The following is a 14342-nucleotide window of genomic DNA, read 5'->3' on the forward strand; positions in this document are numbered from 1 at the left end:
CTCCCTATCCATCACCAACTCCCAGAGTTCACTCAGATTCACGTCCATCGAGTCAGTGATGCCATCCAGCCATCTCATCCTCTGTCGTCCCCTTCTCCTCCTGCCCCCAATCCCTCCCAGCATCAGAGTCTTTTCCAATGAGTCAACTCTTCCCATGAGGTGGCCAAAGTACTGGAGTTTCAGCTTTAGCATCATTCCTTCCAAAGAAATCCCAGGGCTGATCTCCTTCAGAATGGATTGGTCGGATCTCCTTGCAGTCCAAGGGACTCTGAAGAGTCTTCTCCAACACCACAGTTCAAAGGCATCAATTCTTTGGCCCTCAGCCTTCTTCACAGTCCAACTCTCACATCCATACATGACCACAGGAAAAACCATAGCCTTGACTAGACGGACCTTTGTTGGCAAAGTAATGTCTCTGCTTTTGAATATGCTATCTAGGTTGGTCATAACTTTCCTTCCAAGGAGTAAGCGTCTTTTAATTTCATGGCTGCAGTCACCTCTGCAGTGATTTTGGAGCCCAGAAAAATAAAGCCTGACACTGTTTCCACTGTCCCCCCATCTATTTCCCATAAAGTGGTGGGACCAGATGCCATGATCTTCGTTTTCTGAATGTTGAGCTTTAAGCCAACTTTTTCACTCTCCACTTGCACCTTCATCAAGAGGCTTTTGAGTTCCTCTTCACTTTCTGCCATAAGGGTGGTGTCATCTGCATATCTGAGGTTATTGATATTTCTCCCAGCAATCTTGATTCCAGCTTGTGTTTCTTCCAGTCCAGCGTTTCTCATGATGTACTCTACATAGAAGTTAAATAAGCAGGGTGACAATTTACAGCCTGACGTACTCCTTTTCCTATTTGGAACCAGTCTGTTATTCCATGTCCAGTTCTAACTGTTGCTTCCTGACCTGCATACAAATTTCTCAAGAGGCAGATCAGGTGGTCTGGTATTCCCATCTCTTGAAGAATTTTCCACAGTTTATTGTGATCCACACAGTCAAAGGCTTTGGCATAGTCAATAAAGCAGAAATAGATGGTTTTCTGGAACTCTCTTGCTTTTTCCATGATCCAGCGAATGTTGGCAATTTGATCTCTGGTTCCTCTGCCTTTTCTAAAACCAGCTTGAACATCAGGAAGTTCACGGTTCACATATTGCTGAAGCCTGGCTTGGAGAATTTTGAGCATTACTTTACTAGCGTGTGAGATGAGTGCAATTGTGCTGTAGTTTGAGCATTTTTTGGAATTGCCTTTCTTTGGGATTGGAATGAAACTGACCTTTTCCAGTCCTGTGGCCACTGCTGAGTTTTCCAAATTTGCTGGCATATTGAGTGCAGCACTTTCACAGCATCATCTTTCAGGATTTGAAAGAGCTCAACTGGAATTCCATCACCTCCACTGGCTTTGTTCGTAGTGATGCTTTCTAAGGCCCACTTGACTTCACATTCCAGGATGTCTGGCTCTAGGTCAGTGATCACACCATCGTGATTATCTGGGTTGTGAAGATCATTTTTGTACAGTTCTTCTGTGTATTCTTGCCATCTCTTCTTAATATCTTCTGCTTCTGTTAGGTCCATACCATTTCTGTCCTTTATCGAGCTCATCTTTGCATGAAATGTTCCTTTGGTATCTCTGATTTTTTTGAAGAGATCCATAGTCTTTCCCATTCTGTTGTTTTCCTCTATTTCTTTGCATTGATCGCTGAAGAAGGCTTTCTTATCTCTTCTTGATATTCTTTGGAACTGTGCATTCAGATGCTTATATCTTTCCTTTTCTCCTTTGCTTTTCGCTTCTCTTCTTTTCACAGCTATTTGTAAGGCCTCCCCAGACAGCCATTTTGCTTTTCTGCATTTCTTTTCTATGGGAATGGTCTTGATCCCTGTCTCCTGTACAATGTCACGAACCTCATTCCATAGTTCATCAGGCACTCTATCTATCAGATTTAGACCCTTAAATCTATTTCTCACTTCCACTGTGTACAGAAAAGCATTTCCCTATGGGACAGTTAATCATACTAGTAAAGTCCTTTGATAATAAAAAAGAAGTCAGTTCATCTTTGTTTTTCAGTCTATGAATATTTAAGGGGAGGATGGAGAAGCTTGGACAAGGTTTTATTTAGTTTTCCCTGGTAACCTGCCAGATATGTGATTATGTTAACTTTAATTAGCCTACATAAACTAATTAAATCTTTGGAGGCAGTATAAAGTAGTGAGTTGGAAAGCTGGCTCAACAGTCAGACTGTCTGGATTTACCCCTGGCTCCTGTTTTCTGTAAAATGGTGATAGTAGTTATCTGTCTTGTGGAATTATTAAGGGAATTACATTAAGTTTATCCATGGTGATCTCTCAGTAATTTTGTTTTTTAATTGGAGGACAATTGCTTTACAGTGTTCTATTGGTTTCTGCAATACAACAATACAAATCAGGCATAGTGTGTGTGTGTGTGTGTGTGTGTGTGTGTGTGTATCTCCCCTCACTCTAGAGTCTCCCCTCCCCACAGGGCTGGGCTTCCTGTGTTATACAGCAGCTTCCCACTAGCTCTGTTTACACATTGTAGTGTATATATGTCAGTGCTGCTCTCTCAATTCGTCCCACCCTCTTCTTCCCCTACTGTGTCCACAAGTCTGTTATCTGTTCCTGCCCTGCAGGTAGGTTCATCAATAACCATTTTTCTAGATCCCATATGTGTGTTAATATGTGATGTTTGTTTTTCTCTTTCTGACTTCATTCCATGTATAACAGACTTGAGGTTCATCCACCTCAATTCCACTGACTCACATTCATTATTTTTTGGGGGGGCTGAGTAATATTCCATTGTTTATATATACCACAGCTTCTTTATCCATTCATCTGTGGATGGACATCCAGGTTATTTCTTTAAAGAGGAGGTTTGTATACTTTAAAAAAATTAATCTTTAAGAAAAAACCAAGTAAAAACTTACTTTACGATAAGTAGTTTTATTTTCTTGCTCTTTTAAGTGCAGTCCATAGAGCAGTAATAGTAGCACTGTTTTGGAGACTTGTTAGAAATGCAGAATCTCAGGTTCCTCCCAGACATACTAAATTAGAATCTGCATTTAACAAAGTCTTTGAATGAGTCATCTGCATATTAGTTGGAGAAACAGTGTATTAGAAGATTTTAAACATCATAGTATGGGCTTCCCAGGCACAGTGGTAAAGAATCCACCTGTCAGTGCAATAGATGCAGGAGATGTAGGTTCGATCCCTGGTTGGGAAGATCTCTTGGAGGAGTAAGTGGCAACCCACTCCAGTATTTTTCCCTGAGAATCCCATGAACACAGCAGCTTGGCATGCAGCAATCCATGAGGTCAAGAGTTAGATTCAACTGAGCATGCGTGGTGTGCTCACGGTGTGCTCAAATGTCACGGTGAGGTTCTCAATACAAAGATCACAAGCAGAGTGGAGCAAAGTCAATACAGACTCCCATTTTTGGAGAAATTCAGGCTTACTCCAGGGACTACAAACAAAGTATGTCTCTTTCTCCTCTCAAAGTCGCTTTGTCATGTCTGTAGCCATTCCTTCTCCAGGGGATCTTCATAGCCCAGGGATCAAAACTGGGTCTCCCACATTGTAGGCAGTTTCTTGACTGTCTGAGCCACAAGGTTATCTCAGAGCTGCCCAAAGAAACTGAGATCCAGGAGAAACTACCACAGAAGAAGAGCAGGAAGTTGCTGGGGAGCCCGTGGCCTGGAATCTGAGAACCTGCCACCTTACAGTTGAGGGGGTCTCCTCACCCTGAAAGGTGACTCCTTAAAGATGAGGGTCTTATCTGAAAGTACATATCCCTTGTTTATCACAGCAGAGGCAGGAACTGGGGTAAGCTGCAGGAACTTTGAATGAGCTGAAAGTGGAATGAGCCTGTCTGAAATTGGACAAAAGCCAGGAGGGAGGAAGTAGGGAAGAGGCACGGAGATTTGAAGAGGTCCAGAGCAGAGGCTCTCAGAAAGCACTAATGGAAAAGATAATACTCTTTCTGAAGGTGAGGGGCCCACTTTAAAGCGTCCTGTGTTTGAAGTGATCAGTGTAAGAATTGAGGGAGTATCGATGGCAGCAGCAGGCCTCCTGGACACGTGTTGATTTAGAGAAGCAGAACAGGAATGTCTGTGTAATCAGTTTTGTTGCTTTCATAATGACTAGTTCGAAAGTTATTTTCTTGTTTTCTATTTTTTGAAAGAGTTTTTAAAAGATTGGTGCTTTTTCTTCCTTAAACGTCCGCATGTATTTAACAGTAAAGGCAGGCATCTAGGCCAGGGGTTTCCTTTGTGGTTCTTTTAATAATAGATTCATTAAAAAGAAGTAAAAGGCTATCGTTGTTGTAATGGGATGTAATGTTAATATGCAGAAAGGTTTCATATTTCAACAAACAACTCATTGAAATATAAAAATGATTAAAAGATTCTTAAGAAAGAACAGCACAAAATATAAAATATTTAGGAATTAGTGTTAGTCATTCAGCTGTGTCTGGCTCTTTGTGACCCCAAGGACTGGGGCTCACCAGGCTTCTCTGTCCACGGAATCCTCCAGGCAAGAATACTGGAGTGGATTGCCATTTCTTTCTCCAGTTTAGGAATAAATCTTATAGTAATAAAGGTGGAAAACTTTCACAAAGAATACTTTAAAAAACTACTGAAAGACCCAAACAAACATGTCTTCTAATGGAAATATATCACATTCTTAGGTAAGTAAATCTCAGCTAAATAGAGATTTTAAGTTAAGTTGTATATGAATGTAATGTTTAGTTTTTCCAGTTAAAATGTAGTTTAAAAAAACAAGCTGAATCTAAAGCTCAAATGGAAAAATACACATGTAAGAATAACCAGAAAAGATTGAAAGAGAAGCACAATAAAGTAGAGTTAACCTTTGCTGTTTAGTTGCTCAGTTGTGTCCAGCTCTTCTGCAACCTCATGAACTGTAGCCTGGAGTGGGTTGCTGTTCCTTCTCCAGGGGATCTTCCCAATCCAGGAATTGAACCCGCATCTCCTATGTCTCCTGCATTGGCAAGCGGGTTCTTTACCACTGAGCCACCAAGGAAGCCCTTACTAAATAGTAAAATATTATAAAATCTCAATATTTAAAACACGAGTATTGACACATGCAGTTGAAACAGTGGAACACAGAGTTCAGAAATAAGCCCAAATGCCAAACAGAATATGATAAAGGTGTTGTCTCAGTTCAGTAGGGAGAAAAGTCAGTAAAGGATGGTGAGACAGCTGCATAGCTATGTTAGAAAACAAAAAATAAAGTTGAGTCCATATGTCACTCCATACATCAAGATAAATTCCAAATCAATAAAAGTTTAAAAATCTTAAAAATGAAACCATGAAAGGACTAGGCAGAAACATGGGTAATTTTTATTTTACCTTGGTGTGAGGTTGGACCTTGCTAAGTGACTACAGATATGAAGACAGTAAAATAAAAAGTAAGTTAAACTGCATTTAAATAATAATTCTGCATATCAGAGGACACTTAGACAAGATTGAAAGAGATATATTGTGGGGGAGGGGTGAGGCTAGTCTATAAAAAAAACTACTTGAAGTTGTTAAAAATAGAAAAAAGGCCAATAACCCAATAGATATGTTGACCAGGCTTTATAAACACACCACAGAAAAGGCAATACAAATAATTCATGATGATACAAAAAGATGTTTGTTTTCACTCATTATAGGGAAAAAGCCAATTAAAAACCACAGAAAGAACTGTTTTTCACCTCTCATCAGTTAAAAAAAAAACAAAATTTCACTATCATACATTGTTGGAGAAACTATGGGAAAATAGGGAAATACATCCTGAGTGGTGGGTTAAATGTTTGTAACACTGACAGACGGCAATTTAGCAGTGTCTGACACAATTTACAGTTGTATTTAAAAATTGCATATAAATACAATTGCCTAAAGTTTCTTTTTAAAATTATAACTTTGGGAAGAAGATCATTTAAGGACTCCTGATAAGAGAACATTTAAAATATTTTCTTGAGTTTTGTTTTAATATATTAACTGTTTTTGAAAACTAGTTTTTTGTGGTTTTTTTTTAATTTGTTTACAGCCTGAACCACCAAAGAAACCATCTAATTGGAGAAGAAAGCATGAAGAGTTCATTGCCACAATAAGAGCAGCTAAAGGCCTTGGTCAAGTGCTGAAAGAGGGTGGCAGACTTCCCCCACCTCCTCCACCGTCTTATGATCCTGGTATATGGCGTATTTTGACAGAAAGTGTTCATATGGGGACAAAATATTGATAGTATTGATAGAATTCTTAAAATTTTTAAGGTATTATTGAATTTAATTTATAATAGTTGAACTTGATGAAACATAATCTTGGTAAGTTTCCTATAAAATAATGGTGATAGTCCAGGCATTTAGGCTTATGAAGACATAGCAGTATTCAACATAGAAATGCATTATATTTTTATGTCAGTACTTTGATTTAAACTTTTTCTCTCAGTACTTTTTGTAAGGCATTTAATATAATTTAAGAATTATTGTAGTCGTGTAGTGTTAGTCGCTTAGTCGTGTCCAACTCTTTCCAGCTACATGAACTAGAGCCCACCAGGCTCCTCTGTCCATTGGATTCTTCAGGCAAGAATATTGGAGTGGGTGGCCATTTAGTATTTAATATAATTTAAAAATTATTGTAGTAACTATTAAATGTTCCAGGAAAACATTTCAGTCATGCATACTGTCAATTGAAATGTAGACATTCAGTAAGATTCAGATAGTTACATTGCTTAGTTCTTTGGTATCGTCTCATCTAGAAAAGGGAATTAAATAATTTGCTTCTAAAAATGAGTTATTCTAGTGGGATAACCACCATATAAACAGATACTACTAAATTTGTGCTAAATTCATGTATTTTTATATTTTCTTCATTTGGTGGGTAAAAGTTGCTTGTTTATCCTTACCAAAAGCAAGGCAAGATGCTGGCAACCATATATGAGATAATTGAGATACTGAAAGATTTAAAATAGCACCATTGACATATTGCCATTGGGTACAGAGTAGCCTCAAGAAGTAGTTATTTTAATATAGCAAGTTAGCTGCTTTAAAATTGTGTTAGTATTCTAGATTGGGATTAATTTGTTAGTAAAGGGAAAGTTAGATATGATCCTTTATAACATTTTATTGTAGAAGAGAGGTTGATAAGCAATTTCTATAAAGGGCTTAGGTTATTGAAAGCCATAAGGTCTCTGTTGCAGCTGCTCCTTTTTGCCACTGTTTGTAGAAATCAGCCACAGAAAATATGTAAATGGCTGTGTTCCAATAAAATTTTATGAAAACATGTTGCAAGCAAGCTGTATTTGGCCCATGGGCCCTTGTTGGCCAATCCTGTTTGAGTCTTAGTAATTAACTTTAATGCTTTGAGTAACTCTGGAATGTTCTATCTGGGTGTGAGTCTCTTCTATTTCTACCTTAATTTTCCCCATGAAACTGAATTCTCTCTTTGTTTTAGAGGTGTTTGTATATTTTATCTGATTGAACCAACATGGGTATATTTCTCATGTTTGCATAAGTCAATGAGAGAGAGAGAGTGGCAGTTGTTCAGGATAATTTGAACTTTAGAGATTTTTTTTATCTCTCAGCCCTAACAAAACAACTTCTTTGTTATTAGAGGTTTTAGATGTCTTTCAGTAGTTAGCAGAACAAATTTCTGAGCTTGAGATGAGTGTAAATTCTAAAAGGCAAACTCCATCTCAAAAAGTAAACCTTTTGAAATAAATTGATTTTTTTTGTGTGACCTTGCTAAGTTATATTTATTTATTCTTGATATCTCATAGATTTTAAATCTTTTACACTGCTACAAAATTTGTTTTTTTCTGGGATAACTTTAAGATTTAATTTTATAAGAAATTTTGTTTATAATGTGCATTACATTTGGGAAGCATATTTAATCTTTGAAGCATTTGCTGTTTCTTAAACTTGAATTAATTATGTTAATGAGATATATTTTTATCACTTGTTCCATCTGTTGGGACCTCTAAAGAAAATAAAACTATATAAAGTCTTTTACATTATTTCTTTTTTTTTTGTTTTGTTTTTTTTTTTACATTATTTCTTGACAGCTTTCATCTAACCAAAATTAAAGATTTTAACAGATGAGCCCAATTTTTAATGTAATGTGTTATTACTACTTAACCTAGTCTACCGTATAAAAAAGATATGTATGATGAAAACATATAGTATTATAGAGGCAAAAATGAATTAACATTTTTCCTTATTTTTTCGTAGTGAGGATTTATTGTTTTTCACCCCTCAAATTTGATTCTAAGCTGGAAGAAAGTTGTGATTTAGCATATGCTAGCAGACTTTTTTTTCTTAAATGTCTTTACTAAGTTCTGATAAGTCAGGTTGGGTGATTATAAAGAAACAAGTTTTTGCTTCGCAAACAGGGTGTATATGTCTTAAGTTACTGTTTATAAAATTTATAATTCTTTATGTCTCATTTCAAGTATTTTGTTACTTATCTGTTTCTTTTTTCTATTTTAGACTATATTCAGTGTCCATATTGCCAGAGAAGATTTAATGAAAATGCGGCTGATAGACATATAAATTTCTGTAAAGAACAGGCAGCACGTATTAGTAATAAAGGCAAATTTTCTACTGATACCAAAGGAAAATCAACTTCTCGGACACAGGTAATCCTTGTAATCATTCCTGCAAGTAAATAATGAGGTGATTTAAGTTCACGGTTTTGTGTTTGTTCTTTACAGAACATTTAACTACAGTTTTCTCACCTGCTAAAATTTATATATTAATGTTCAAGGATTTAGTAAGAAATTTGAATGGCTATTTGAGAACAAAATTTGAAGTAGACTTGATTTAAAGAGGTATTAGGGGAAAAAGGGAGAAAGGGTTAAAAATCACTACAGCAGATGCAGAGGAAACTAGAGGGGTTAGATGAATGAGAAATTGGCAGTAAAAATTCATGTTTGAAAATCATGTGAATAATGAATATTTTCATGTGATATGTGAGTAACACATTTCAGGAAATGAAAGCATAGGTTCAGATCCAGACTTCTACTTTTGAACTTTTAGGCAAAAGTGATGTTAATATATGTAAGCCTTTATTTCTTCACCTGTGAAGTAATCTGTGTAACTATTGTGAGAAACAAATGAAATGATGTATGTGAAAGCAGTTAGAGAACCATAAATCATCAAGAGAATTTTGTAATGTGTACTTTATTTTTGCACTACTGTTGTTTTTCTTTAAGTATATTGTTACATAAAAACTTAGACAGTATTATGTAGTGGTTTACTGGTGGTTTAGTCGCTAAGTCGTGTCCGACTCTTGCAACCCCATGGACTGTAGCCTGCCAGCCTCTTCTGGAAGCAAATTTTATTTTTCACAAAGCTTTCGTTTGTTAACTTTTCTTTTGGACTGTAAATTTAGCAAATGGGAATAATCAAATTCACTTATCTTGTTACTTATGAATAAAATACTGGATTAAAAGATCCCATTGCAATTGAGACCTCCTTGAGAGAATCCTGCTATTGAATTTCTGTAAGTATTTTTGGAAATAGAGCATATGATTGTTATCATCATCATTGTGGGGAAAGAACAGCAAAGAGAACTCATTTTGAAGAATTTCCAAAATAGATGGCAAACAAAGCATATCTTTTAAACAGTTTAAGAACACCCAACAAGATTTTTAAGAATAAAACAGAAGAGTAAAGGAAATATAATAAGATGTGTTTATTTCAACACCGTGGTGCCAAATGATTCATACATGTAAAATCCAGATAGTTTTTAGTTCCCACCTTAAATTTTCAGTTCTGATTCCATGCCCAGTCATATATATTTATTTCAGTCTAATTCTATATTTTCTCATCTGTGTTCACTCATTTTTGAGTAACACTGTACCAAGTACTGGATCTATATTAGTAAACTAAGTAGAATACTTTTCCTAAAAATGCTTAAATGCTTCCTTATCATATTTATCAACTATAATCTGGCCTTATTGCAGCCCACTACAAATACAGTAAAGATCAGGTTCTTGTAGTTAAAGAAAAAGTTCTACCATTTAAGCTTTCATAATTCTTCTTCATTAGGAATTTTATCAAATTCAAGGATGGTTGTATTAAAGTAGACCCATGAAGACATAGCAGACCAAATAATGTTATCTAATGTATGCTAAAATACATATTGTTATTTTAAAAGAACAAATTAAATAACCCATGCATAATTTAGATTCTGTATCAGATTAGGTTAGGTTGAGTTACCTTATGAGTTTCAAGCAACACAGTAAATATTTTGTGTTTAGGAATTTTCAGTATTCTGATTGATTCTTACTTACCCTACTTTTAAAGTAGTGAAGTTTTAAGTCTGAAAATGTGCCATTCAATTGTTAATAATGTTTTCTGATTATTAAAGGGCTTTCTATTCTCTATGGAAAATTAAGTATACGTGTATATACTTTAAAAGTTATCACCATAGTTAATATTTTAAATATTTATCTCTAAGCTCTTATTTTTTACAACACTTTTATTCTGACTTTTTTCATATAGTTTTCCCTTTTTTTTTTTTTGGTAAATTATATGCAGAAAAAAATGCACAACACATAAATTCATGTGTAACCACAAGAACATTGAGAAATAGACTATTCTTAGTCTTACAAAAGCCTCACTGCACTATTTCAGTCCCAGAATGTAATGTTCTCTCACTCTCAGCCCCAGGCATTCATGAAGTAGTCACTATTTTGATTTTACATAAAATCAATTTTGGCCTTTATTTATAGTCTCCAGACCATGATGTTATTTTTATCTATGATAGCTTTATAAATATTTTTCTTAAAGTCTAGTTGGTTTCCAGCTTGTAGCTCATCCAGCCTGGGATTTCTCATGACTTCTCATTTTTCATGATGAAGGTTAAACAAACAGGGCGACAGCAGACAGCCCTGTTGTACTTTCTCGATCTTGAACCAATCCATACAGGGTACTAACTGTTGCTTCTTGACCTGCATACAGGTTTCTCAGGAGACAGATAAGATGGTTTGGTATTCCCATCTGTAAGAGCTTTCCACAGTTTGTCATGATTCACACAATCAAAGGCTTTAGCGTAGTCAGTGGAACAGAGAGATGTTTTTCTGAAATTCCCTTGTTTTCTTGATAATCCAGTGAATGTTGGCAGTTTGGTCTCTAGTTCTTCTTCCTTTCCTAAACTCAGCCTGGACATCTGGAAGTTCTTGGTTCATATAATGCTGAAACTTAACATGCAAGATTTTAAGCATGACCTTACTAGCATGGGAGATGAGTGCGATTGTCCAGTGGTTAGCGCATTCTTTGGTACCATTGGGAACTGGGATGAGTATTAACCTTTTCCAGTTCTATGGCCACTGCTGGGTCTTCCAGATTTGCTGACATAATGAATGCAACACCTTGATGGCATCATCCTTTATGGTTTTGAATAGTTCTGCTGGAATTTCATTGTATCCACTAGCTTTATTAACAGCAGTTCTTAAGGCCCACTTGACTTCACACTCCAGAATGTCTGGCTCTGGGTGACTAACCACACCATCATAGTAATCTGGTTCATTAAGATCTTTTTTATACAGTTCTTCCATGTATTCTTTCCATCTCTTCTTGGTCTCTTCAGCGTCTACTAGGTCTCTACCATTTTTATCCTTTATTGTGCCCATCTTTGGGCTGAATGCTGCCCTGGTCCAAATAAATAAATACCTTCTCCCATTTTATCAGAAATGAAAAGTCTTTGTGAACATAAATATTTTACCAAGGAAATGTATTAGGTTTGTGATCTGTATAAAAACACATGAAATAATCACCTCCTTAATACGTGGTAATTGAAACACATATTGAATATAACTGTAAAAATAGATTTTGTTCTTCTAATCATTAAAATGAATTTATGCGAAATCATTGCTGCTGCTGCTGCTGTTGCTGCATCCTGAATGCCTAGCAGTAGAATTTCAGCTTGGTGTGTAGAACAGATAAAATATAGCTCATTAAGGAAGGAGTCATATTATCTAGGTCAGGGGAACAGCTAGTTACTGAGAGATATATGAGTATGTTTTAAACAAGAAACATTCAGAGTAGTATGAGGAGTCAGTAAGGAAACTACCCTGACTTGTTCTGGTTGAAAGTAATAGGAAATACTGTAGGAGATAGATACAGTTGGGCTAGGTTCTCATCATCTCAGAAAATCTGACCAAAAAACTGAGTAAAATAATAGGCGGTCTAATACAGAGCAGAAAAACAAAGCACTTTTTGAAGGAGATTCTGCCTTTTTCTGTTTATAAGCCGTTAAGTTAATATACAGATTCCTAATATATACATAAAAATCTTTATTCCCAGTGTATAATGCTGCTGGGGCTCTTCCTGCCTAATACTTGACCTCTCACTGTATATTGTTCTCTGTTTTGATAAATAGCAAAATGTAAATGAGTCACCAGTCCTGTTTCTTAATCCAATTTTATTGACCATATTTTTAGTAGGCATGCCTCTAATATTTTGACAAGTCTTTGTTAGGTCTTGTTTTCCATAGTGTTTTAAAATCTTTCCTAATGTATTCAATAGTATTGATATTTTCATGACAAAGACTGATACTACAGGAAATACCTCTTAGGTTTTCCAAGAAACAGTATATATATATGGCTCCATATACATTTCCAAAGTCTCCTAGTCATTTTGTTCATTTGATGGACAGTTATTAAAGGTTTTCTAGTTGCCAAGTGGTTAAGAAATTGGAGTTTCTGGCATTATAGTGTCAAATGTGCTTGTTATTTGTGTGTGTGTGTGTGTGTGTGAGTGACCCTTTTACAAGATTTATTTTTGTAAAAGGTCAAATACTGAATTTTGAAGAGTTACAATGTGTGACTTTAATGTTTGTGCTTAGCCAGCAGTTTTTAATAGCAGAGCATCTTGAATTTTATACTGATAATAGGTTAAAAATATGATTTGATTTTTAAAAGTTGGGCTTAAAACCAGTTTTCCTCATAAAGTCCTAAGCATAGGGCTCAAGTACACAGGCAAGTACAATAATCAGCTTATAGTTGGCATACAGGGCTAGTACTAAGACAGTATGAGTCTTAATTCCTGTTCCGTTAAGTTGGGTGTAACCCTGGGCAAGTTTCCTTCTTTTTTTTTTTTTTTTTTAGTTTCCTTCTTTATACTGGAGTGGGTGATCAATGAGATGCTTTTATATTCAGTAACAGAGACCATTTTTGTTTAAATAAGAGACAGTAAAACAAACTTGATGGTGATATTTCTCCATAGAGAAAAAACATGAGAATAAATGAGATAAGCTGAAATACCGTATCTTTTCTCAGCCCATATCCCATTCATGGAACATGTTCTGGTGAGGTTAATGAAGAATTAGCTCTTTATTTTCACATTGGGGCAATAATCCGTTACACAGCTATTTAAAACTTGTTTAGGCTTATATGTGCTCTTAGGAATTTTCATCAGTAAGATATGTGCCTGGATTATATTATGAAATACAAAACCATACCAAGGAACATACAAAAAGCTTGACCTGTAAAGCTGTACCCCCAAGTGAGCATCTTTGGGCAGTTTTAACTTTTTTTTAATAATATGGTTGGCATTTAAAATCTTAACATTGACGAATTTTTTTTCCATTTGATCCATTATTGTTTTCTTTGACCTGGGAAAAGTTACTCTTACTCTCTATTTTAGCAGTAGGACATCTGAGCCAAAATTTTAGTACGCCAATTAAGAGAAGGAACATTTCTTGGGAAACTTCTCTCTAAGGTGATATATTTTAACCTGCTCTTTCTAAATTTGGATAATTTGAGTAGGTGGTGAAACATCTGACTCATTGAAGGGAATGTGTGCTTTTGAAATACTGGTTTGTAATCCATAATCAAAATGTGATGTTGATAAAACATTGTGTTTTCATTATTTTAGTGTAAGCCGCCTGCACTTAAAAAGTTTAATTCTCCTGGGACCACCTCATCAGGATCATCACGATTACCACAACCAAGCGGCACTAGCAAAACTGTTGTAGGTAATGAGATCTGTCAAATAACTTGATTTTTTTTTTTTTAAATATCAGAATCAGTAGAGAAGAAAATGAAGACAGTATTCTGTTTTGGATTATTTAAAACTAGGTTTATTAGGAGTTGATGTGGAAGATAAGTAATTATTTTGGGTAAAAATAGAGTAACTTTCAGTAGTTTCTACTTTAGATGTTCTGTAGTCCTTTTTTAGCCTAAATGTCTGTCCTCAAGGTAGTTACTGATATATCATCTCTTCAGAGTAGTCAACCAAGGTCCTTTTCTTGATTCTTTGTCCACAGTATTTTTTTCCCTTGTTTCTGCCTAAACCTGTCTGAACTTTATAATTATCCTTAATAGGCAAATAT

The 14342-nt window shown here is 35.6% G+C and overlaps 1 protein-coding gene across 5 annotated transcripts in view; it reads left to right on the forward strand.

Annotated features, from left to right (window-relative positions):
* The window catches only part of ZC2HC1A (zinc finger C2HC-type containing 1A), a 58845-nt gene that overhangs the window by 18190 nt on the left and 26313 nt on the right, over positions 1-14342 (forward strand). For all 5 annotated transcript variants that reach the window (XM_055546334.1, XM_055546335.1, XM_055546330.1 and 2 more), the window contains 3 exons: positions 6055-6196; positions 8492-8640; positions 13886-13985. In XM_055546334.1, coding sequence (XP_055402309.1) covers positions 6055-6196; positions 8492-8640; positions 13886-13985 — 391 coding nt within the window. The remainder of the gene's footprint in view (positions 1-6054; positions 6197-8491; positions 8641-13885; positions 13986-14342) is intronic.

The sequence above is a fragment of the Bubalus kerabau genome, chromosome 14 (genome assembly GCF_029407905.1).
Source record: "Bubalus kerabau isolate K-KA32 ecotype Philippines breed swamp buffalo chromosome 14, PCC_UOA_SB_1v2, whole genome shotgun sequence".
NCBI lineage: Eukaryota > Metazoa > Chordata > Mammalia > Artiodactyla > Bovidae > Bubalus > Bubalus kerabau.